The sequence below is a fragment of the Gorilla gorilla genome, chromosome 1 (genome assembly GCF_029281585.2).
Source record: "Gorilla gorilla gorilla isolate KB3781 chromosome 1, NHGRI_mGorGor1-v2.1_pri, whole genome shotgun sequence".
Taxonomy (NCBI): Eukaryota; Metazoa; Chordata; class Mammalia; order Primates; family Hominidae; genus Gorilla; species Gorilla gorilla.
In genome coordinates, this window is record NC_073224.2 from 89,700,659 (window position 1) to 89,727,694 (window position 27,036).

Genomic DNA, 27,036 nt, shown 5'->3' on the forward strand with positions numbered 1-27,036 from the left:
GTAGAGCAGGGGGCTGGTTTTATATGCTAGGCACATATTAAATACTTGTTGGTTGACTGAAGAAAGCAGGAGAGTTTCTGTGACAAGACTGAGGGGTGTGATGTGGTCAAGGAACAAAATAGGAAATAGATTCTGTTGACAGCCAAAGAAAACACCATGCTCCTGTCCCTGCAGGCAAAAATTAGCACTTTTCCCTGACTGTTGGGCAGCAGCCCTATACCCTCACCAGGGCTGCCTCTATCTGAAGGACTTGCCAGCAGCTCTGCCATTTGTTAGGTGTCATATCTAGATAGAGCAAAGGGTTTAACCTTTTGGAACCTCAATTATGTCACCAGTAAAATAGGGAAAATACAGATGTCTATCATTAAAGAGAGTATGAAAATAAATGAGAGAATATCTGTAAAATACCTGTATGGTGCCTGTACCATTGAGATGTAATTAAAATAACATGAGATTAACAGGGAATTGAGAATGATTAACTCAATAGAGTGACTCATTTTTCATCCATTGATGGTTGACTTAACATCCCTTTAATCTTGAGTGAGCAGGTAATTAGACACTCCATTGGCTAAAGGAATGACTTAGTGGGTTGGTTCTCTTTGATTTGAGAGTGAGAATTGTTACTATCAGATAGAATTTGCTTGAGTTTTGGGGACCAACTGTGCATGGGCCGTTTAGGTTCTGCCAGTGGCAGAAGTCCCTTAATGTGTAGTGTGTGGCCAGGGTGATAGACAAGAACAGAATCAGTGTAAAGGTCATGGAGAGGCCCGAGAGTGGTCACCGTGAGGACAGGGCTCCAGGGAGAATGCCCTGGTCCAGGCAAGGACAGAAGAGGTGAAGTAAAGATCGGTGGCAGTTGCCATGACTACACCAGGCATATGAGAAATGATATCTAGATGGGCTGTCTGCTATAGCTGGGAGCTGGGCAGATGGCACTGGAGGGCTCCATTCAAGCAAATAACCTTCTGATGAAGGGTGACTTGTTAGTAATGATGACTAATGTGTTTTCTTTTCTTTTTTTTTTTGGAAATGGAGTCTTGCTCTGTTGCCCAGGTTGGAGTGCAGTGGTGCAGTCTCAGCTCACTGCAGCCTCCACCTCCCAGGTTCAAGCGATTCTCCTGCCTCAGCCTCCTGAGTAGCTGGGACTACAGGCGTGCACCACCACAGTTGCTAATTTTTTGTATTTTTAGTAGAGGCAGGGTTTTACCATGTTGGCCAGGCTGGTCTTGAACTCCTGACCTCAGGTGTTCCATCCACCTCGGCCTCCCAAAGTGCTGGGATTACAGGCACGAGCCACTGCGCCCTGCCAGCGAATGTTTTCTGATAGACGAAGGTGGTGGAAAGACACCAGTCACATGGAGGGTCGTTTGATAAGTCTTGGCCACTTTGGAATCACCTTCTGGAGCAGCATCAGTGACTCGGGAAGCCAACATTTGAACAAATTTTCACGGGCTTCTGGCACTGGCATCACCGTGAGGAAAATATGCAAATGCCAAAGAGGGGAAACCTGTTTTTTTGACATCTTCCTGTCTCTCATTCCCAATATCCAATACTCCCTGATATTATAAACTCACCCCAGGAGCTCACATGGCCCTCACTGTACAGTGCCCATTCCAGGAGGGTGGCTGACTTTCACCTTATGAAATACTGCATAATGAAGTATGAACAACCCGAATGCTTCCCTGTTTCCCAGGAGCGATTTGCATTTTGAAAGAGAAGTGTGTTAATCCAGCTGGAATTTGCCTGGATAGTGGAGTCTTCCCAGCTGGGGGCGGGTGGGGGGGCGGTCTTCAGCAGGACATTTTCCTTCTTTATGCTGCAGCCTCATCATGGGAACATTCAGTAAGAACTTGCTCACCCTTCTGCCACCAAATCTACCAGCCCACTTGCACCTTTAGCCACATCCTGTTACAGTGGGTAGACAGCCCGGCATCTCTTCTAAGGCCTGTCCTCCCATAGCACCATACCCCCAGCCCCATTTGCCCTACAAGGACATCATTTCTGTCCCCATTCTCTCTTGGCTCATTCTCATCATCAACAAACAGTGTAAAAGTATTATTTTTTAAATCATCATACACATATTTTGGAAAAAAGGGCGTAAACTCCTCTTGACCCTATAGCCTCCTTTAGCTGCTACAGTCCCCCCTGCTCTCTTCCCTTTCCAGCAAACACTGTCTGCTTCCTCTTGTCCCATCAGCTCTTGAACTCACTCCTTTCAGGCTCCATCCCCACCACCCCACTGCATCCACTCATGCCAAGGCCACCTCCATGTGGCCACATCCAATGGCCATCTCTCTGCCCTCAGGTCCCTGCTTGAACATGTCAGCAGCATTTGAGTAGCTGACCTCCTTTGCTTTCAAGAAACTTTTCCTGCTCTTTGTTCTCTTCCTATCTCCCTAGCCAGATTTTCCTACTTCTCCCTTACTGATTCCTCCTAATTTCCTCCATCATGAAGCACTGGAGTGTCCCAGGGTTCAGTCCCACATGTCTTTCCTGTCTTCATGCACTTCCTTAGTGATCCTCAACATCCTCTGACCTTAACTGATGGAGAGCCGGTGACTCCCAAAGTTGTGTCTCCATTCCGTGCCTCTGTGGCACTCCAGACTTACATAACTTCCTCATTGCCACCTCCACCAGGGTGTCTAAGAAGCATCTCAAACTTTGCAAGTCCTCAAACAAACTCCTGATCTGCCCCCTGAAACTTCCTCCTTCCTTAACTGTTGTCATTTCAGTAAATGACAACTCCATTCTTCCAGTTGCTGAGGCCAAATCCTTCTGTCTATTCCTGACTCCTGTTTTCCTCTAACACGCCAAATCTAGCCTGCAGTCAAATCCCATTGGCCCTACCTTCTAAATACATTCCAATTTGGATCACTTCTCACCACCTCCCCACAATCACCTGTGTCTAAGACATTAGCCCTCATCTGGACTATTGAGTCAACTCTTGCATGATTTCCTTGCTTCCATTCTTGTTCCCCACCCCACTTCTATCTGTTCACCCCACATTAGCCAGAATGATCTTTTAAAAATGTATGTCAGGCCAGGCATGGTGGCTCATGCCTGTAATCCCAGCACTTTGGGAGGCTGAGGTGGGCGGATCACCTGAGGTCAGGAGTTCAAGACCAGCCTGGCCAACATGGTGAAACCCCATCTCTACTAAAAATACAAAATTAGCTGGGCGTGGTGGTGCACCCCTGTAATCCCAGCTACTCGGGAGGCTGAGGCAGGAGAATCACTTGAACCTGGCGGGAGGAGGCAATTCAAGATCGAGCCACTGCACTCCAGCCTGGCAACAGAGCGAGACTCTCTCTCAAAAAAAAAAAAAAAAAAAAAGTACGTCAAATATATTTCCTCTGCTTAAATCTCTCCAGGACATTTTCACTTCATTCAGAGCAAAATACAAAGTCCTAAATAAGGGCTACATTGCTCTATGCAATCTGAGAGCACCCCACCCCCACAACTTTTCCATTTCATCTCTCCTCCTCACTCACTTCCCTCCCACTACACAATCTCCCTTGCTGTTCCTTGTGCATAGACTAAGCTGACTCCTCCCTCCCTGCCTGACCCTTGCTTAGCCTCTGCCTGGAAAGTTCTCACCACTGGGATCCACATGGGTCTCTGTGCCAAGCATCTATTCTGTATAACAAACCACCCCGAAACTCAGTGCTTAAAATAATAACAATTTTTATTTTACTCCTGAGTCTTCAATTTGGGCAGGGATCTGCAGGGTAGTTCAACTCTGCACCCCTCAGCATCAGTTCCAACAGCTAGGTGGCTGGGTTTGCTCACTCTCATGTCTGGGAGTTGAAGTTGGCTGTCCCAAAGGACCTCAGTTGGTGTCCCAAACACAGACACCTGTCTTTCCATGTGGCTGCTTACCTCCCTTCAGAATTTTGATGGTTTTCCAGGGTGAGCATCGCAAGGGACCAGGTGAAGTGAATGGCCTTTTATGAGTTGGCCTCAGAGCCACATAGCATCCCTTACACTGGAGTCACAGGTGCACCCAGGCTCGAAGAGAAGGAACACAGACCCCACCTCCTGAGGGAGGAGAGTCAACATCACATGGCAAGAGTATGTGTGATAAAATATGCTAGTGTGGCCACATTCTTTTTCCTAACCTTGTTCTGATAAACTTATAAGAGATAAACTCCTGTGAAAATATGGTCCATCTCTTTACCTCGATATAATCTTATTCATAAAATTCTTTACCACATACAAATGTTCCATAAACACTTGTTAAATGAGAGAATACATCATCATCACAACCAAAACGATGGCAGGTAATGTTTATTGAGAGTTTTCTATGTGCCAGGGAGTAATAAAAATACTTACACATGGTATCTCCATTAATTTTCCCAATAACTCAAGGAAATACGTATTAGAGCTCCTATTTTATTGATGAGAAAACTGACGCTCAGACAAGTTGGCACAGCTGGTAAGAAGTAGGGCTGAGGTTCAGGGCCAGGCAATTCATCATGCTGTGGGGTGGAGTTAGGTGGACCAAGGCCCATGTGTTTGTCCTCATCACAGTCTTGGAGGAGAAGGTGGTTGCCAGGGCCAAGGTGGCCAAGGTGGCCAAGGTGGCTCTAGCTGTGGCCGGAGGTGCAAGAACAGCCCTGGGCATTCCCTCAGTGGTCCTGTGGGCAGTGAGTGGGTATGTCTGTTCGTGTCGTTTACTTTTCCCTTCCACTGCCTACTTTCTTTCCAGTCAGGGTGACCGTCGATGCCATCTCTGTGGAAACTCCGCAGGACGTTCTTCGGGCTTCGCAGGGAAAGAGTGTCACCCTGCCCTGCACCTACCACACTTCCACCTCCAGTCGAGAGGGACTTATTCAATGGGATAAGCTTCTCCTCACTCATACGGTAAGGATACTTTACAAGTTCAGGCATCATGGGAATGATTATCACCTGACCAGGACCTCTTAGAAGGAAAGCACTATGAAGTCTTTCCGTAAATGATAGAATAAACACTAGCACCCAGGCTGGAGTGGGTGGGGAGGGAGCAGTGAATGTTGGACTCATGGAGGGCCAGAGTATGTCACCTTTATTTTGAAAATGTCACCTGCCCCTAAAATATCTTTCTGGTGGCCAATCTCAAATGACCTAAATTGTATCATGCGAGTCAGTCACTCCTTTTGATTAGCATAGCCCTTGCTCTGAGGCCAAATTTTATGGGTTTTTTTTTCCTGTTTGGATTCTTTTGGGAAGTGTGGAGGAGTTTTGTTTTTTTTTCTATTTCTATTTTTAAATAGATAATATAACCTCATGGTTTGAAAATCAAAACCTCATAAAAAGTGTGCATTAAGAACGCTCATTCCCATCCCTGCTTCTCCTGTCTCACCCACCCTCTTCCCACACCCTCATCCTGTATCCCCCACTTTCCTCCACCCCCCAGGCAGGGCATATACAAGCATGGATATATGTTTTTATAGATATATTTGCATATATGAATATGTATATTTACATATACTACACACATACTGTTTTGCATTCGACTTTTAATACATCTTGGGCTCTTTGTGTATATGAGTATATTTATCTATTTCATTTTTCAACATTTGCAAAAGGCATTTCAATTTATGAAGGTACTATATGTACCATGAATGGACATTTGGTTTGTTTCTTATATTTTGCTGCTACAAATAACGCTGCATAAATATAAATACCCTTATATGTACCTCTCTATATATACGTATATATAATAAATTATTAAAACTCTGGGTCATGTGAAAAAGGGTATGTGAATTAAACATTTTGATAAATAACATCAAATTTTTCTCATTAAATGTCTCCCAATCTTTATTTTCACCACCAACAGTGAGGACACCTATTTCTCCAACACAGAGCATTCTCAGACTGTTCGCTCTTTGCCAGTCTGATAAGCGAAAAAACATCTCATTCATCATCAAATTAACATTTCTTTAATTATAAGAAGTAGAGCATCTATTCATAAGTTTAAAAGTGAGGTCTTCTTTTAAAATGCAAACGTGCCTGGCAGAGATAAGCATTAGGTCCCCGACCACTTAGAGTGGAAAGACTTAGCTTTTTCCCTAACAGGAAAGAAGGGGTGGCCTAGAACACTCAAGGCCTCGAGCGGCAGGACGGATGGGGAAAGAGAGCAAGTCTCTCACACCAAGGGACCATGATAGGCCATAGCCACCTGTCCCGACTGCTCCCAGAGTCCCAGGATAAAATCCCAGAGAGGGGAGCTGCTGCCTTTTGCTTGTAGGGGCAAAAGGGCACCTTTTCTTGCCATCATACTTATTTAGCAGGCCAGACATGAGGTCTCTGCCTGACAGTTTTCTGGGTGTTAAGGTAGATACTAAAGTTATTTTATTGACTGCTGGGTCCCTTACTTCTAGAAGGATTTCAGGCAATTGCCTTGAGACCCTGCAAGAGTATAGAGAAAGGGATTTAAATATGGCCCCTCAAGGAGATTATTGTGACAGGTCCTAGCAGGTCTTCTAGCCTGGGGGAGGTCCAGGGAGGGAGGCTTAGGATATCTTTGATGGGAGGAGGGTTAGTGGGCGGAGGGTCCTGTGCAGAGCCAGTCAGGGTCAGAAAAGAGCAGAACTGGGAAGGACCGGTATCCATGGACTGATCCACAGCCTGAGACACCTTTGCATCTCCCATCTTGTTTCTCCCTCGCTTGTCAGCTAAGCTTCCTGAAAGAGCTGTCTGCCTCAACCAGGTCTGTTGCCTGTGGTTGGGTAGATTGCACCCTGCACAAGGGTATGTGCTTCATTAGCCAAGCCATGTATCCCAGCACAGGCTGTAGGGCCCCTTATTCTAATGTTGCACAAAGCGCACTGCACGCCCAGGTGTCAGACTTGATATCGGGTCTCCACATTTTCTCTGTCCATCATTGCCTTGCTTCTATACCTAACGCTCTGCAAAAATCAACAACAACCTCTTTCTTCGCTCAATTCAGTACACTTCATTCAGTCATCTTATTTCATCTCTCATTAGCATTTCACACCGGCAGGCACTTTCCAACCTTGGAGTCTTCTTGTCTTGACATTCTGGCAGTCTTGTCTTGGCTTTTCCTCTTAGCTCTCTGACCTCTCCTTGACCCTTCGAATGAAGTAACTTGGAGACTTGCCATTTCTCTACTGATTTATCCCGGGTGGCTTCATCTAGCCCATGTCTCAGTGAACGTCGACATGTCGTTGGCTCCCAAACCTTCATCCCCAGTTGCACTAAACTGACCTGTCTGGCTCTTACTGACTCCTCCACCTAGATGGATCTCCCACCGACACTCCAGACACCCCACACGTAAAGAGAACACATTGTTTATTCATAAAACATTCCCTTCCTTTGTGTTTCCTCTCTTGGAAATGACATCACCAAATATCCAAGCCAAAAAACTCTTACCCTGGAGGTCTGCCGTTCCCTAACTCTGTCCATCGGATCTTCTCCTGGCTTCATGGTCTCATTGGTGCCCACACTTTCATACTCCTCAAATTCATTTCATTCTTTCCATCTGCATTGCCACAACCTTATCTGAGGACCCATCATTTTTTACCTGAATTGTTAAACTGATTTCTTAACCAGTCCCTTTTCTCCTTCCAAGTCACTTTCCATCCCGTGTTGAGAGCTGACTTCCTAAATACATGGCTCTCTAGCGCTTCAGGGTAAATGCAAACTGTTTAGTCCCATATACACGATGTCTGAGACCTGGCATTGTAGAATCTCCGGATTTCAGGCTCTGGAGCCACAATGCCCGGTTTGAACCTCAGCCCTGTCATTTACTTAAACATCATGTGAACTTGGGGGAGGCCTTTAACTTCTTGGTGCCTTGGCTTCCTCATTTGTAAAATGAGTATAATCATATACCTACTTTAGGGGTGTTGTGAAGATTCCATGAGATAATACATACCAAGTGCATAGGCTAGTACCTAGCACATAGCATACACTCAATAAATAGCAGCTATGATCTTTATTGCTACCTGCCTGAGCTCACCCTCTCACCAGTTCCTCACTCACACACTTACCTCCATTCATACTGAATGACTGGGGTTTATATGTTGCTTCCCACATCTAATTCTTTCTCTGTGGTTCTTCTTTTGCCTGAAATGCCCAACAGCTTTATCCTACTCCAACACTTACTCTCCCAATACCCCCAGCCCTTTGCCTGGCTAATTCTTAGTTGTTTTTAGGATTCGAGACAACTGTCACCTCTCCTAGGAAGCCTCCCCTGACTTCCCACTCTGGAAGTGATACTTTCTTCTGGGGTCCTAGAGATAATCACAAGATGTTGTAAGGTTTGGTTGTCTATCACTTCCATCACTCTTTGGGCGCAGAATTCGTGAATTATCATCTTTGAATGTCAGACACCTAGTAGATGCTCAGTTATAATAATGGCTAGCACTTCTAGAAACTTAACATGTCACATAATGCCCTAACTGCTCTGTGTATATTACTACTGTAATTCTCACTACAGTCCTGAGAGGCAGGTGTTATTGTCATCATCTCCATTTTGCAGAAGAGTTAACAGAATCACAGGTGGAACATTTTGCTCAAGGTCATACAATTAGTACATGGCAGAATGGGGATTTGAATTGAAGCAGTCTGGCTTGAAAGTCTGTGATTTACCATTACCACATACAATTTGATAAATGATGAGTCTATCAATCAATCAGTACATTCCAAAGGCAAGAGTCAAGAAAATAAAGTGGGTTTGGCAGCCAAGGCTGGCTGCCCAGCATGATGCCTGGTACATGGAAGGTGCTCAGTAAATACTGATAGACTGAATGAGTGAGGATAGGCTATGGAGAAAATGGAATGGATAAGAGAGATGCCGGAGATTACAAGAGGTGAAAGTGCTGGGATCCCAGATGGACCCATTCACCCACATGTGTACTGCGGTATGAACTGCCTAATTTCTTTCAATATTTTCATTTTAAAAATAAATTAAAAAAATATATATAATACAAGAATCCACAAATGGGTAGCACATATGCGAGCTATTTGTTCTGAGGGGTTGGCAGGTCTGTGCTTCTGGGCCCTGGAAACTGGGGGATGAGGGTAGTCAGGGCAGGCTGGAAGCACCAGGCAAGGGCCTTTGGGTGAAGACCTGGTGCCATTTCTTCTCTCTCCAGGAAAGGGTGGTCATCTGGCAGTTTTCAAACAAAAACTACATCTATGGTGAGCTTTATAAGAATCGTGTCAGCATATCCAGCAACGCTGAGCAGTCCGATGCCTCCATCACCATTGATCAGCTGACCATGGCTGACAACGGCACCTACGAGTGTTCTGTCTCGCTGATGTCAGACCTGGAGGGCACCACCAAGTCACGTGTCCGCCTCTTGGTCCTCGGTGAGTGTCTTCATGTCTTTCAGGAGTTGTAGGAAGAGGGTGGGCTGGTGGCAGCACAGGGAGAAGAGCCCAGGTGTTGAGACGAAGCCAGAGGCAGCAACAAGGAGCTAAGACTCCTCACCTCGTCCAGGCTGTCTTCAGCAGAGGGACCCCTCCTCCCTTTGGAACTAAACACTATTCTGAGTTCTCCGCCAATGGCCAACAGTTCTCGAGGACAGAGAAGGCCGACTTGGAGTGGTCCCTTCCTCTGTCGGTGTCCTTTCCTCCACACCAGCTCCTCTTTTTCATACCACACTTATTACAAAGATTAAGGAAAATCTTAAATCCTATTGCAAAGACTCATTGTGCCTTAATTGGGTGCTCAGGGGGCCACATCATGATTCTCTTATATCTTTCCCTGCCGTAACTTTGGCTACTCAGCAGAAATTCTTCATACCACCATCTGCTCACCCCCATCCCTCAACAGATACTCCATCAATCAGGTTCTACTCCCTTTGAAATGTGTCCCAAGATAACATTCTTTTCATAGGAATGACTTATTATTGGAAGTTATAGTTTGGGAAGGATCTGAAAGATCATCTACTTTAATATCCTCATTTTGTAGATGAGGCCCAGAGAAAGGAAGGAACTGACTCAAAGTCAAATCGTTATTGGAAAATAACTGTTATTTAATGAGCACTTAGTCTATGTCCAATATAAGAAATGGCACCACTGCTGGGAGGTAGCTATGCTTTAAACCAAAACAAAGATCTTTTTTCCTTCTTCCTTTTACATATTTGATTGCATTTTATTTTTAATTAATGTTTAATTTAAATTAAATGTATTTTAAAATTTAATTTAATTAATAATTAAGATATGTTTATTGCATAAGGTGGTTGCCTGACGTTTTGAAAGCATTATAGTGAGTCCAACTATACAACTATGCAAACTAGCATTGTATAAAGAATAACTGAGGTCTCCTTCCACCCTACCCCCTAGAGAGGTAGCCAATGGCAACACAGGTAGGTATTCCATATTTTCCTCATGTCCTTTCAACACACACACACTCTTGCATACTTTTCTCTTTTCCTTTCTTTCCTTTAAAAAAATGGAATCATGTTATAAAGATCACTCTGCGTTTTTTCTTTCTAACCTTGTTTCACGAACATTTCTCCAGATCGGCACATGCAGATGTACCGATTAACAGCATACATCCCATCACACGGAGGTACCATGATTTATTCAAGTGTTCCATACTGATGAATATTCAGGCTGTTAACATTTTTTTGTATGAACAATACTACGATAGACATCCCATACACACACGTACATATGTATGTTAGGGGTCCCTTAAATAGGTCTCATTTCCTTTGGGCAATGGAAGTATTAATGCACACTCCCCCGAAATCCTCCACATAAGCATTATATAAATGCTGATCCCTCTTCCTCCCAACCAGGGCCAGCCAGAAGGATACAAATTTAATCTGAGATTATGGAACTCGGTGAAACCAATGTTTTACTTTTTTAAAAAAGAAGAAGGGTCGGGTGCGGTAGCTCACGCCTGTAATCCCAGCACTTTAGGAGGCCGAGGCGGAGACCAGCCTGAGCAACATAGCCAGACCTCCTCTCTACAAAAATAAATAAATAAATAAATAAATAAATAAATTGAGGTGGAGGATCTCTTGAGTTGGGGAGGTCGAGGCTGCAATGAGCCGTGATCGAGCCGCTGCTCTCCCACCTGGGTGACAGAGACCGGCCTCAAAACAAACAAGCGAGCAAGCGAGCAAGCGAGCAAGCGAGCAAGCGAGCAAGCGAGCAAGCGAGCAAGCAAGCAAACAAACAAAAAACACAGAGAAAAGAAAGAGCCCATTTTTTAATGCACTCGAAGAAACAAGTTTAAATTATATACATATAAACATATATAAACATAAATAAAAACATATATAAACATTCACACACACGTTTTCTTTCCTAATGGCTTTGCAGCTAGGCTATTTTAAGGCAGCCAGCCCACTGGGGCTGGATGACCTCAGTAAACCGAGGCGAGCATGAAGCTCCCAGCCCGGCGGCCCCTCAGCCCGCGCCTCGGGGCAGCACGCGTGGTCTCAGTCTCGATCTCGGCTGGGAAAACTGGGGCTCCGGGACCGGGGACCCGGTGCTCCGGCCTCTGGCGCCCCCTGACGTCTGTAGCGGGAGTCGCAGGCTTCGGAGAGGCCTTGGCACCCGACTGGTTCTGTTTCCCCTCCCTCCCTATCACTGCTCCTCCAGTGAATATTCAGGTAACATCTGCATTCTGCTGGGGAGGTAAGACTGATAATATACCGAGTCCCCCGGAGGTCTCACGGGCCCCACATGTGTGGAAGGACGATTTGATCTGTTAAAGATCTGTCTGATCGGAGGTCCTACCTGTTTTTGACGGTGGAAGGCTGAGGAGAGAGACCTTAGTGAGGGATCTGGACAGGGTGAGAGCAGGGGTTCCTGGGTGAGGCCAGAGGGTTTAGGGGCTGGGAACTGACACGTTCCGCCCTAAGGCTGATCTCTTTGGGAGTGGCTGGTCACTTCTTTGCCATTGTCTGTACTTCTGCCTCTGGAGAGAATTAAGGATTTGCTTTCAGCAGTTTTCCCTTAGAAAATGGTGGTTTCAGCAAAGCTATAACAGTTTTTGGATGCATTCAGATGCCTTTGAGTGCTCTGTAGATGCCAGTAGGCCTCAGTTACTTTTCTTCTCTTTTTGTCTTTTATCCCAAAGAAACCTGGTTGTAGAAAGGCTCTACTGTCAGTCATGCACACTTGGTGTGACTTTGGGGACACCTGGGACTCCTCAGGTGGGATTGGTGTTTTGCCCGCTCTCCAATTGTGGAATAAAGCCTTTGCTTCTGATTCAAGGCATTCCTGGGAAAAGGCTGAATGGTTTGGATGCGTGGAGAGGGATGCTCCCGTCCCTCTGAAAAGCTCAAGAGATAAAGCTTGGCTCAGCAAGCCCATCCTAGGGGTCCTCTGGGAAGTGGTGTTCACCTTCTCTTGTTCCCCGAGGACCTGCTTGTTGGCTGCTGGTAAGAGTGGTCCTTAGGCCGCAGACTCCCCCTCCCCACACTGCTCCAGTCCCAGGGTCTGGTGCAGGATAGATGAGGCCCGGCCTTGAACTTTGGACCTCTTATGTTTAGGAACCATCCAAGGGAAAGTGACAATCAGGGAGGGCCTCTAATTTCCCTCATGCTCGCCCCACACCTGGCCAGCCCTCACTATGGCAGCAGGAGATGTTGGGCACACCCAACAATAGCCTGGCTCTTTCCAAGAGGAAATACTGTGGCTGCTGGGCTAGAGGGGAGTGGTGTGTGTGGAAGGGTTTCTCTCAGCAGCTGCCGGGTGGGGCTGAGATCAGAATGCACTCCTGATGCTCAGCGACCATGCACCTGGATTATAGAATGGGCAGCACTGTTCATTGGGCAAGCAAGCCATCCAAGGGGATGTGAAAAGAAAGACGCAGAGGAGACAGGCTTGCCACCTAGGGATTCCAGGAGCAACCCTCTCCACTGTGTGTCCTCCCCTTCTCACCTCCAAGGACACGACCTGAAGTCTCAAGCATGCTTCATGCTGCTTCTTGCCTCTGAGCCTTTGCACATGCTGTTCGCTCTGCCTGGAGTACCATCACCTCTTTCTCCGACCACCACTCCCACCTCCACCACTGGCCTTGTTTACTGTCATGCTTCCTTCAGGTCACAGCTGATCTTGGGATTGGGGCTGTATTTAGGCCTTATCTGCCCCAGCAGCCTTGCCTCCTGTCTGGTCATTGTTCAGCTACTTGTCTTTTGCCCCCACTAGATTCCTTGACCCACTCACTGTGTCCTCCAAGTGCCCAGCATTGTCAGACACACAGTAGGCACCCAGTGAGGTTTGTAGAATGAACCCAGCTCCACAATGGTATCTTGACAATGCTGAGTGAAAGGCACAGGCTTAAGCTTCCCAGAAATCCAGGGAATCGGGTTGGGGTTGTGAGATGAGGGTGGCTGCCATTCTGGGTAACCTCCAGTCTATGGGCTTCCCTCTCCTTACCTCTGTGCCCTCTGCCTGCTCGAGTCCCCTCAGTCCTCATCCTTCACCCTGCACATAACTTTACTGCTGCCTGTGGGTCTGCCCATCATCCCGTGCTTATGGCAACTGCACGTTATCTGCAAAGCACAGGAGGAGGATGGTGCTGAACCCAGAAAGAACATTACTAAGAAGTTAACAGTGGAAGGCTTCAGAGATCACTTAGTTCAGGGGTAGGCAAACTAGGACCAAATCCAGCCCACAGACTGTTTTTACATTTCTAACATACTATTTAAAGAGAAAAGTAGCAGCAACAAAGACAACATGTAGTCTGCAAAGCCTAAATATTGCCACCTGGCCCTTTACAGAACAGGTTTGTAGTCCACTAATTTTACAGAATGGAACACTGAGGTCGAGGGGAAGTGAGGATTTTCCCAAAATGGCACAAATGAATTAGTGGCAGAAGGAGCTCATATGGGCTGGTGGAGAGTGCACAGGATCTGGAGTTATAAGAGCTGAGTTCTAGTCCCAGCTCTGCCAGTACCTATGAGCAAGTGTCCTCTCTGGGCCTCAATGTCCCCATCTTTCTTTCTTTCTTTTTCTTTTTTTCTTTTCTTTCTTTTTTTGAGACAGAGTTTTGCTCTTGTTGCCCAAGCTGGAGTGCTATGGCACGATCTCAGCTCACTGCAACCTCCGCCTCCCAGATTCAAGCAATTCTCCTGCTTCAGCCTCCTGAGTAACTGGGATTATAGGTGCATGCCACCACGGCCAGCTAATTTTTTGTATTTTTAGTAGAGATGGGGTTTCACCATGTTGACCAGGCTGGTCTCGAACTCATCTCGAACCCCATCTTTCTAATGGCCATGTTCCGCTATCTTTAAAATCCCATGACTGTAAACTAGAGCACACATGAGACCATGCCTTGGAAAGCTACTGCAGGCCCGCAATGCTTCCCAGCACATGTACCGCTCCTTTGTGATGGTGACAGACCACTGAGGCCATATTGGGGTGAATTGGTTTTACAGCATTCCATCTCACTACTCAACTATGGAGTTTTCTGCCTGTGAACAAACAAGGCAGTATGTGTGTGTGTGGGGGGGGGGGGGGGGGGAGGGGTGGGTGGCTGTCACCAAGCCCCACCTGCCTCACGCCTTCTCTTTGGTCTCTCCTCTATATAGTGCCACCCTCCAAACCAGAATGCGGCATCGAGGGAGAGACCATAATTGGGAACAACATCCAGCTGACCTGCCAATCAAAGGAGGGCTCACCAACCCCTCAGTACAGCTGGAAGAGGTACAACATCCTGAATCAGGAGCAGCCCCTGGCCCAGCCAGGTAAGGGGGCAGTAGGGAAGGCGGGCTCCCCACGTCAAAGTGCAGCACACGCAGCTGATTGGCTAGGGGCTGCAACTCAGGTTGACCGATCAGATCCCCCTGAAGGCCGCTTGCTTCCCTACCCCATCCCTATCCCCATATCCCCACCTCTCTAAGCACTGGTTTCTTGTTTTTAGACAGAGTCTCGCCAGGTGGCCCAGGCTGGAGTGCAGTTGGCACGATCTCGGCTCACTGCAACCTCCTCCTCCCAGGTTCAAGCGATTCTTCTGCCTCAGCCTCCCAAGTAGCTAGGATTACAGGTTTCCACCACTATTTTTAGTAGAGACGGGGTTTCACCTTGTTGGCCAGGCTGGTCTTGAACTCCTGACCTCAGGTGATCCACCCGCCTCAGCCTCTCAAAGTGCTGGGATTACAGGCGTGAGCCACAGCGCCCGGCCAGCACTAGTTTCTTATAATAATACCTACCTCATAGGTTCTGGCAAGAAACAAAAATGATTCATGTAAAGCACGTAGCGGAAGCCGTGGTAAATGTTAACTTGTTTTCTTTGTTCCTCATTCCTCAGTTTTCTTGGATGAACGTGCCCTGATAAGCACTCTGTGCAAAAGCATGGGTAGGATTTTAATTTGATTGTGTCCTGAAGTATACATTTGAGACCCCAAGTCTAACTCGGGGGCTCCACGCAAAGGTGGGGAATTTAACTTTCCCATTCCTTATCCAGGCCGGTCCCTGTCAGCCGTCACGGACCCCCGCTGCCCCAGACACACCACCGTTTTATGGCTCCACACAACTACAGCACCATGTTGCTGTAAGGGTCCCACCTTCTTAGGGGAGGCGATGGTGGATTCAGCTATAGTTGCCAGGAGACCAGTTTTGTACTGGGCAGCTTGGTATTGGAGCTTTCAGTCAGGAAACTAACTGAAAAAAAAAAAAAAAAAAAGAAAGAAAGAAAGAGCTATATAAAAATCCTACCGTCCTTTCCACACCCGGAGCCAATGGGTGTGGAAATACCCTGGTGGAGTCCCGGGGCCCCTAGTGCCCACCCCTGCTCCTGAGGATCAAGAAAGACAAGGCTTGCTGGGTGCCGTGGCTCATGCCTGTAATTCCAGCACTTTGGGAGGCTGAGGCAGGAGGATCACTTGAGGCTAGGAGTTCAAGACCAGTCTGGGCAACATTGTGAGACCCCTGTCTCCAAATAAAATTTTTAAAAAACTAGCTGGGCATGGCAGGACTCACCCTTTAGTCCCAGCTACTCAGAAGGCTGAGGTGGGAGGATTGCTCGAGCTCTGGAGGTCGAGGCTGCAGTGAGCCATGATCACACCACTGCACTCCAGCCTTGGTGACAGAGCGAGACCCTGCCTCAAATAAAATAAAATAAAATAAATAAAATAAAATAAAATAAATAAAATATTTTTTAAAAAGAAAGGCAAGGCCTGAAAGGTGTCCATCCGATTTAGCTTCTGGGAGGTCTTTCAGTTCAGTGTAGGTGGAAAAGGAGGCCAGAGGTGGAAAGCAAAGCCAGCAGGGCACACAGCTCTTCTGAGAAGATGAGGTGCCCGGGGGTGGGGGTGAGGACCCGGGGGAAGAATATCTGGTGTCCTGGATAAGCCCAGCCGGACGGATGCACACATTGGGGGTGCACTCAATCCAGGAAGAGCTTTATCACTCGTTTGGGGGCAAATCGACTTCTTAAAAAAGTTAGTAGACACTTTGGGAGGCTGAGGCAGGCGGATCACGAGGTCAGGAGATCGAGACCATCCTGGCTAACACGGTGAAACCCCGTCTCTACTAAAAATACAAAAAATTAGCCGGGCGTGGTGGCGGGCGCCTGTAGTCCCAGCTACTCCGGAGGCTGAGGTAGGAGAATGGCGTGAACCTGGGAGGCGGAGCTTGCAGTGAGCCGAGATCGCGCCACCGCACTCCAGCCTGCAACCTGGGCAACAGAGCGAGACTCCGTCTCAAAAAAAAAAAAAAAAAAAAAAAACAGTTAGTAGAATCCACTCGACCTAACTTAAAATAGGTCAATGTAGTGTAGGTTTTCAACAAGCTTCCAGTTGTGTTTACGTATTTCTGGTTGGCAACTTTTTATCGAGTGTGTCTGGAATTTTTGTTGAAACCACCTGGCAGCTCTCCGGGGGCTCTGTGGCCTCCTCTGTCTGGCCTATGAATAGTCTAGTGACTCCAGCCATGGTCATGGTAGGTGTGCTGTGGACACTGGTAGTGTCTGATCTTCTTTCCAGCAAAGTGTGTATAGGGAGACCCAAAGCTGAAGGTTATAGGTGGCAGATGCTATAATAGCTTTATACCCAGTGGTGATGTAACACAGAAGATGCATAAGAAGATCAAAGAAGGTTTCTCCAAGGAGTGGGTATTGGAGTCGACAGTGGTTAAGAGCATGCCATGGGCTTGACTCCTGGCTCAGACACTTGTTAGCTGTATGACCTTGGCAAGTGACTCAGCTTCTTTGTGCCTTAGGTTCTATGTCTATGAAATGGGTACAATGCTAGTGTTTACTTCATAGGGTTGTGAAGATTAAATAAAAGTAGATGTAAAGCATTGAGACTAGTGCCTGGTAGGCAGTAAGCACTCATTTAATGCTAAGTGTTATTAGCTGTTATTTGAGTTGGGTCCTCAAGGATGAGGAGGCTTGGCATGGAGAACAGGAAGGAATCATGACTGTCTGGTGTGGCTAAGGGGTAGGGTGCATGTGTAGGTGTAGGAATGGTGGGAGATACTCTTGTTAAGAAACACAGTGATGAGAAATCATGAAGAGCCTGTGCGTCACTCTAGGGAGGTTCGTCTTGGCCCTGTAAGCCACGGGTACCTTCTGAGGAGCCTCACAAAGGGACAGCCCAGCTGCAGTTCTCTCCTGCCTCCACAGGGAGACTCCTCTGGTTGTTAGAAGCCAAAACTTAGTTCTTTCATTATCCAAAAGGGAGAATCCTGAGGACAGGAAAGGAGGTGAAAAGAGAATTGCTTCTTTAATTTGTGAAAGCTTTAATTTGTGAAAGCTTTGTCCTGTCTCTAGTTAAGATTTGCTGAGTCAGAATGGGGACCTGCGGGTGACAGAAAAGAATATGGTTAATGTCCATAACAACACGCCCTGGCATCTGGAGACATTGCGGGGTGAGGGCAGAGTTCTCAAAGCCTTCGTTTCCACTCTGCTTTGCAGAGCCTTGGAGAATCTGCCAATTCTGGCCAGGTGCAGTGGTTCATGCCTGTAATCCCAGCACTTGGAGAAGCTGAGGTGGGTGGATCGCTTGAGTACAGGAGTTCGAGACCCGCCTGGGCAACATGGTGAAACCCTGTCTCTATCAAAAATACAAAAATTAGCCTGGCATGGTGGTGTGTGCCTGTAGTCCCAGCTACTTGGGAGGCTGAGGTGGGAAGATCCTTGGGCCTGGAAGGCAGAGGTTGCAGTGAGCCAAGATGGTGCCACTGCAGCCTGGGCACTAGAGCCAGATCTTGTCTTAAAAACACAAAACAAACAAAAAATAAATAAAAAGAGAGAATCTGCTAATTCTTCTTCCTCTGTGGGTCAGCCCAAATTATTTCTGGCTTTTAAAACATTTCAGTCCACCATGGACGATTTGGAGAGGAGGGTACCTCTGCTCTCCTACATCTGAAGACAATTTCCAACATTAGAGATTCATTCCTTTGACTAAACCCTCAGTGGAAACAAGCTAGCAGTGAAAAGAACAGGGAATCCAGAATCAGGAAACAAGAAGTCCTGACTTCTCCACTTTGGAGCTGTGAGTCACTCACAGCCTCTCTGACCCTTAGTACTGCCATTTGAAAAAAACTGGGATTCCCCAAAAGCTGCAAAGAGGATGAGAGGAGATCCCATGTGTAATAGCTCTGAACAGACTTTGTAAGCTGTGTCCCAGGAAGCTGAGTTTCATGCACTGAAGAAACAGGAATTTGGATATCAAGGAAGTGGGGGAGGGGGTAGTTCTGGGGCCTGGAGCACTTAAGGGGAGGCGGTTGTGAAGGGTGGGGACCAGTCCAAGGAGGATCGTGAGGGCCCTTTGTGAGAGACAGGTGGCAGCAGGGGCTTGTCGACAAGCTACGGGATTGGGTAGGGGTTGGGGGGATGCGGAAACGTTAGATCTTGTCAACGTGACATTAGCGTCTTGGTGAGACCGGAGGTTCTCTTGAGGGGAATCTCTCCACAGCTGGAGCAGAGGAAGGTGGGAAGCGTATGACCGTCCTGTGCATTCCCCTTTCTGACCACAAGGTGTCGCCACTGCAGCGGAAACATTAGTTTTCTCCGGATATCAGAAATTACTAGTCCCTTTCCGAAGGAAAAGGGGCTTGGGAGCCCCAACTCGGAATCAAAGAAGGTCCTGTGGCACAAGACCTCCACTGGTTCATCCCAGCAGCTTCCAGTGCACACGGTTTGCATCAGGGAACTGGGGGAGGATAGCGCTGACTCATTGGACTAGGAAACCCCATGTTCCCCACCCTAAACAAGGCCTAGAGCTCAAAGCTGGACTGTGACAACTAAAAAAGTCCTGACTGTCTGCAATGTGCTGCCTACACTAAACCCAGAGTCCGAGCTTCACACTGTTAAGTGGTGGGGATCTGTTACGAGCTCTAGACCTCCTAAGCATGCCCAGGGCCATAGAGCATTTCCTAAAGTGTGTTCCTTCAAGATGCCTCTTAAAAATAACAAATCCAATTCATTTAGCAAATGAGAGCATGAATACCACACCCCGCTGTCAGAAGTTCCCAGTGCTCAACAGCATTGTAGGAGCTCTGAAAGTGCTGCCCTTAGAAAGATTACTTAACCCTAACTCAGTGATTCCTAAACTTGCTTTTTTAGGGACTCCTTCTCCATGCCGCATATTAATATCACATGTAAACAATGTTCCAGAAAACATACTGAGGCGTGGAATTCTAGGATAGAAGGGGACACATTTTATGAAGAATGAGCATCCAGAGAGTAGTGTCCTGGGGGTCAAGGGAAGAATTTGAAGAAAGTACAAGTGAAAAGACTGAAAGAAAATAGCACCAAATCAAAGTGTTATTTATAGGTGATGGAATTATGAATGATTTTTATTTGTTCTCTCTTCTTTAAAGAGGCATTCCTTGGCCCTTTGGATGAGATTAAAACCCCTTGCCATAAGCTCAGATAGTACCTCCATCTTGAACTGTAACCACCATTGTTTCATGTCTGTCTTCTTTGGGAGACTGGAAACACCAAGAGGACAGGGACCCTCTTCATCTCGTTTATAGCTGTGATCAGCAGCTAAAGATTTTCTGTATTGAATTGAATTGAAATAATAGTTTTATATCATTTATAAATTATTATAAGGAGCATACATTGCTTTTATCATACAAAATTTTATTTTTATATATATTTTTTTCGAGATGGAATCTCGCTTTGTTGCTCAGGCTGGAGTGCAGTGGTGCGATCTCAGCTCACTGTAACCTCCACCACCCAGGTTCAAGCGATTCTTTTGCCTCAGCCTCCCAAGTACCTGGGACCAGAGGCGCGCACCACCATGCCCGGCTAATTTTTATATTTGTAGTAGAGACGAGGTTTCACTGTGTTAGTCAGGCTGGTCTCGAACTTCTGACCTCAAGTGATCTGCCCGCCTTGGCCTCCCGAAGTGCTGGGATTACAGGCGTGAGCCACTGCACCCGGCCACAAATTTTTAAAAGAAAATTATCAATGGCTCCAGGGAGTTCTAGACCTGAAACAGGATTTTTGTTCCTGTTTTATAATTTCTTAATTTTGTGACCTTGAGCAGTTCACTTAACTTCTTTAAGCCTCCAGTTAACTCCATGAATTGGAGATTGAAATATTGAGGATTGCTGGAAGGATGAGAGGACATCACATTTGAGGATGTGTACTGAGCAGCACATCCGGAGAAGGAAAATCTTGAGATGCAATCTTGCAAGAAAGTGACGGTGGGGCGGAGAGAGGACTGCTCCCCTGGTTTTGCCTCTAGCACCAAGTGGCAAGAGACAAAGCTGGTATGATTGACAGGGCCAGATCTGTGACCTGAAGCTTGGACTTGTTACTGAGGATTGCCTCTAGTGGTTGCTGGGCAGCCCCTGAAATGTCTGAACAGAGCAGTGACAGGATCGTATTTACAATTTAGAGCGTCTCTTAGGGATGGCGTGTAACCACCTGGTGGCAGCAGGGATCAGGCAAGGCTGGCTCTGCAGCAAAATTAGAGGAGGTAGGTCTCCAGCTCCTCTCAAAATAGCAGTTATAACAAAGCATCTTGGATGGCAGGACATATACATATGCCCAAGCACAAAGCTCTTGCTTTCAAGATGAAGAAATTCATAGGATGATAGATTGAGGGGAAAGGTCTTCCATGAGACTTTCTGGTCCGTTCTCTTCGATTCAGGAGGATCAGGTGTTTTCACTCCTACTTTCCAGAGGAAGCCTACAGCTCAAAGAAGTTAAATGGCTTGCTCAAGTGGCGGCAGATGTAGAGGAAGAGTCTAGACAGTCGGCCTCCGTCCCACCCCAACAGCACACACATTCACCACCCCCCATACCACACACACTACACATGCAACACACACCACACATCACACACCACACACATTACACACACCACACACCACACATCACACACCGCACACCACACACACTACACACGCCACCACACACACACCACACACCACACATCACACACCACACACCACACACATCACACACCACACACCACACATACTACACACGCCACACACACCACACACATTACACACCACGCACACCACATGCAACACACACACTACACACACCACACACACACTACACACCACACACACACTACACACCACACACATCACACACTCACCACACACTACAAACGCTGCCACATACACACACCACATGCACCACACACTACACATGCCACACACACCACACACAACACACACTCACCATATGCACCATACACACTACACACACCACACACATCACACTCGCCACACACACCACACACATCACACACTCATCACACATACCACATGCATCACACACACTACACACACCATACATACACCCCTCACATATCATACACTACACACAACACACACACTGCCCCCCATACCACACATATATACCACTCAGACATCCCAGAACACCATACACCATACACACGCCATACACACACCACACACACCACATACATCACACACTACACACACACTACACACACCACACACACCACACACCAGACACATCACACACTCACCGTACCACACACACTACACACACCACACACATCACACACCACACACACTACACACACCAGACACATCACACACTCTCCGTACCACACACACTACACACACCACACACATCACACACCACACACACTACACACACCAGACACATCACACACTCTCCGTACCACACACACTACACACACCACACACATCACACACCACACACACTACACACACCACATACCACACACATCACACACCACACACCAGACACATCACACACTCACCATACCACACACACTACACACACCACACACCACACACATCACACACCACACACCAGACACATCACACACTCACCATACCACACACACTACACACACCATACACCACACACACTACACACACCACACACCACACACATCACACACCACACACACTACACATGCTGCCACACACACACACACCACATGCACCACACACTACACATGCCACACACCCCACACAACACACACCACGTGTACCACACAACTACACACACCACACACACCCCACACCACGTGCACTACACACACCACACACATCACACACCACACGCACCACACACTACACACACCACACACATCACATACTCACCACACACACCACACACACTACACACACCACCACACACACACCACACACCAGACACACCACACGCACCACACACTACACATGCCACACACACACCACACACATCGCACATGCACCATACACACCATACACACTACATACACCACACACATCACACACTCACCACAGGCACCACACATATTACACACACCACACACACCACACACTTACCACATGCACCACACACACTACACACACCACACACCACACACATCACACACTTACCACACACACATCACACACACTACACACACCATACACACACCCCTCACATACCATACACTACACATAACACACATACTGCCCCCCATACCACACATATATACTTCCCAGGCACCCCAAAACACCATACACCACACACACGCCATACACACACCACACATACCACATACACCACACACTACACACACACACTACACACTCTACACATACACACTACACACACCACACACACTGCCCCCACCACACACATATACCTCCCACACTTTACACACATTCACATACCACACACACACCACACACCACAAATACACATTCACCACCCCATACCACACACAATCCAGAAACACACACAAAACACACACTACACACACACAGCACACACACTCCTTATACACACACCACACACTACATGCACACACACCACTCTCATAGTGCACAGCACACCATACACCACCCAGTCACCACATACACATCTCATATCACACACACCCCTTATGCCACATACACACACCACACATCACACTCCCATCACACACACTATACACACATACCACACATATGCCACACACACCACATACCATACACACACTACTCTCACAGAGCACAGCACACACACGCTGCACATCACTGACACACCACACACCACACACACTGACACACCACACACACCACATAACACACAGACACACACACACACATACACCCCACACACCTCTCTCATGGCAGAAATCCAGAGATCAGAGTTTTTGATTTCCAAAGGCTTCTTTCATATGAGTCTAAGCTAAGAGATTTGGTTTCTGAAGATCATAAAAGTAATAATATCTTCTGATTAGAAAGCATTTTCATGTAATACATAATGTGTATTATGTTTCCTGAGCACTTACTACGTATCAGCCATTCTATTGTGGGCTTATATTTATTATTAGTACCTCATTTTATGCTTGCAAGTACCCTGTGAGGCAGGTACTATTATTTCTGATTTTAGATGAGGAAATGGAGGTTGAATGAAGCTGAGTTACTTGCTAAAGACAAATTAATAAGTGGCAGAGCCAGGTGTCAAACCCAGGGTGCCTGACTGAATTCTGAGCACTTCACATTGTGGGCCCTGCCTGGTTTAAGCGTCCTGCAGCCCTGGAGGTGGACATGGGGCTCCGGCCTGGAGAAGCTCAGTGGCAGAGGTTGTGCTTCCCAAGGAGTCCAGACCTCCCATTCCTGGCTGTCTCCACTCCACTGTAGTGCCTCTCTTCACCCTGACTCTTCTTTCCCTGCAGCCTCAGGTCAGCCTGTCTCCCTGAAGAATATCTCCACAGACACATCAGGTTACTACATCTGTACCTCCAGCAATGAGGAGGGGACGCAGTTCTGCAACATCACGGTGGCCGTCAGATCTCGTAAGAGCAGCCTGCCGGGGGAGGGCTGACAAACGCCACAGGATAACTGGTGGGGGTCCAGAGAGTCAGCTGAGACCACCGTGAGGAGGAATAGGGGAACCTCTCTAGGGCCACACACCTGCAGGTTAGCTGTGGTGACCTAGGCAGGATGACTCTGTCCCAGGCTCCCCTCACTCTGAGGCCAGTCCAGTTCCACTGGTGTTTGGAAGTGGAACCTAGGACTGACTTCTAGGACTCAGAGGCTTTGTCAGTCCCACCTGCCTAGGAACCACTCGGTGGGCATGGAGGAAGTGCCCAGGGCAGCTGCCGCAGAGTCTGGACCACATCCTTCTGGGGTGAGACACCAAATCTAGCGTAATGAGCTGGCCGGGCTGACACCTGAGGACTTTTGCAGAGCCAGGGTAGCCCGGAAAGTGTTAAGATGTGAAGTGGTCCATATGTCTCTGTCTGCACCTCCATCCTGAAGAATATTCCTGGGCCATGGCTGGTCACATTCCTCCAAGACCATGCCTTTCATGGAGTGTTACCAGAAGCTGGTAGCTGCTGCTCCCCTGGCTGGGAGGAGTCCCGGAGCTAGCTTAGAAGCTCGGCAAGTGCAGCTGCTCTGTCCTCTTGCAGCCTCCATGAACGTGGCCCTGTATGTGGGCATCGCGGTGGGCGTGGTTGCAGCCCTCATTATCATTGGCATCATCATCTACTGCTGCTGCTGCCGAGGGAAGGACGACAACACTGAAGACAAGGAGGATGCAAGGCCGTGAGTGTCTGGGCTGGTAGCCTGTTGGAAGGGTCTGGGGAGACTGGAAATATGCTTCCCAATTCCTCACAGCCTCTTCTACTTCCAGCACCCCTTGGGGTATATCACCCCCATTTTGTGCTGATGAAACAATGACCTGTCCAAGCCATAAAATGTGCATTGCAGCCCCAGGACCTGCCTCCCAGTCCTGTGGTTTTCCAGTCTGGGAGCTCAGGGCCGGGCTTCCTGTGGCATGACTAGAGCCAAGTGTGGCCTGGAGCCCCTGTCACGGGGCCAGTTCCTCCTGGGCTGGTAAAGCCAGCCTGTTCCTGTAACCCCCTCAGCTCATGCGTGGAACAAGTCTGTGGCACCTTTACTCTCAGCCCAGCCTTTCAGCCCAGTGTCCTCTGCAGCTGGTGGGTGGGGAGGAAGTCTGGAGGCTGCTCTTCCTGTAATGCACATGAGGCCCAGCTCCCTTGAGGGTCCACCTGAGAGCAAATCCTTCCCCTCTGTCCCCTGCTGCCCTGCAGGAACCGGGCAGCCTATGAGGAGCCACCAGAGCAGCTAAGAGAACTTCCCAGAGAGAGGGAGGAGGAGGATGACTACAGGCAAGAAGAGCAGAGGAGCACTGGGCGTGAATCCCCGGACCACCTCGACCAGTGACAGGCCAGCAGCAGAGGGCGGCAGAGGAAGGGTTAGGGGTTCATTCTCCCGCTTCCTGGCCTCCCTTCTCCTTTCTAAGCCCTGTTCTCCTGTCCCTCCATCCCAGACATTGATGGGGACATTTCTTCCCCAGTGTCAGCTGTGGGGAACATGGCTGGCCTGGTAAGGGGGTCCCTGTGCTGATCCTGCTGACCTCACTGTCCTGTGAAGTAACCCCTCCCGGCTGTGACACCTGGTGCAGGGCCTGGCCCTCACTCAAGACCAGGCTGCAGCCTCCACTTCCCTCGTAGTTGGCAGGAGTTCCTGGAAGCACAGCGCTAAGCATGGGGCGCTCCCACTCAGAACTCTCCAGGGAGGCGATGCCAGCCTTGGGGGGTGGGGGCTGCCCTGCTCACCTGTGTGCCCAGCACCTGGAGGGGCACCAGGTGGAGGGTTTGCACTCCACACATTTTTCTTGAATGAATGAAAGAATAAGTGAGTATGCTTGGGGCCCTGCATTGGCCTGGCCTCCAGCTCCCACTCCCTTTCCAACCTCACTTCCCGTAGCTGCCAGTATGTTCCAAACCCTCCTGGGAAGGCCACCTGCCACTCCTGCTGCACAGGCCCTGGGGAGCTTTTGCCCACACACTTTCCATCTCTGCCTGTCAATATCCTACCTGTCCCTCCAGGCCCATCTCAAATCACAAGGATTTCTCTAACCCTATCCTAATTGTCCACATATGTGGAAACAATCCTGTTACTCTGTCCCACATCCAATCATGGGCCACAAGGCACAGTCTTCTGAGCGAGTGCTCTCACTGTATTAGAGCATCAGCTCCTTGGGGCAGGGCCTGGGCCTCATGGCTTTTGCTTTCCCTGAAGCCCTAGTAGCCGGTGCCCATCCTAGTGGGCACTTAAGCTTAATTGGGGAAACTGCTTTGATTGGTTGTGCCTTCCCTTCTCTGGTCTCCCTGAGATGATTGTAGACACAGGGATGATTCCCACCCAAACCCACGTATTCATTCAGTGAGTTAAACACGAATTGATTTAAAGTGAACACACACAAGGGAGCTTGCTTGCAGATGGTCTGAGTTCTTGTGTCCTGGTAATTCCTCTCCAGGCCAGAATAATTGGCATGTCTCCTCAACCCACACGGGGTTCCTGGTTGTTCCTGCATCCCGATACCTCAGCCCTGGCCCTGCCCAGCCCATTCAGGCTCTGGTTTTCTGGTGGGGCTGTCCTGCTACCCTCCCACAGCCTCCCTCTGTTTGTCGAGCATTTCTTCTACTCTTGAGAGCTCAGGCAGCGTTAGGGCTGCTTAGCTCTCATGGCCCAGTGGCTGGTCTCACCCAACTGCAGTTTACTATTGCTATCTTTTCTGGATGATCAGAAAAATAATTCCATAAATCTATTGTCTACTTGCGATTTTTTAAAAAATGTATATTTTTATATATATTGTTAAATCCTTTGCTTCATTCCAAATGCTTTCAGTAATAATAAAATTGTGGGTGGAAATTCTTA

At 47.9% G+C, this 27,036-nt stretch overlaps 1 protein-coding gene across 1 annotated transcript; it reads left to right on the top strand.

The window, feature by feature from the left end:
- Positions 1–4,708: 4,708 nt before the first annotated feature.
- On the top strand, positions 4,709–27,036 carry GPA33 (glycoprotein A33). The gene is made up of 6 exons (XM_004027839.5): positions 4,709–4,863; positions 9,102–9,318; positions 14,505–14,660; positions 24,021–24,140; positions 24,759–24,894; positions 25,404–27,036. The coding sequence occupies exons 2-6, from the start codon at positions 9,228–9,230 to the stop codon at positions 25,534–25,536; spliced, it is 636 nt and encodes a 211-aa protein (XP_004027888.2). The 5' UTR covers positions 4,709–4,863; positions 9,102–9,227; the 3' UTR covers positions 25,537–27,036.

Coding starts and splice junctions, on each gene's coding strand:
- GPA33 (XM_004027839.5), top strand. CDS start 9,228: ATGGCTGACAACGGCACCTACGAGTGTTCTGTCTCGCTGATGTCAGAC. Junction 9,319..14,504: donor TGTCCGCCTCTTGGTCCTCG/GTGAGTGTCTTC, acceptor TCCTCTATATAG/TGCCACCCTCCAAACCAGAA. Junction 14,661..24,020: donor GCAGCCCCTGGCCCAGCCAG/GTAAGGGGGCAG, acceptor CTTTCCCTGCAG/CCTCAGGTCAGCCTGTCTCC.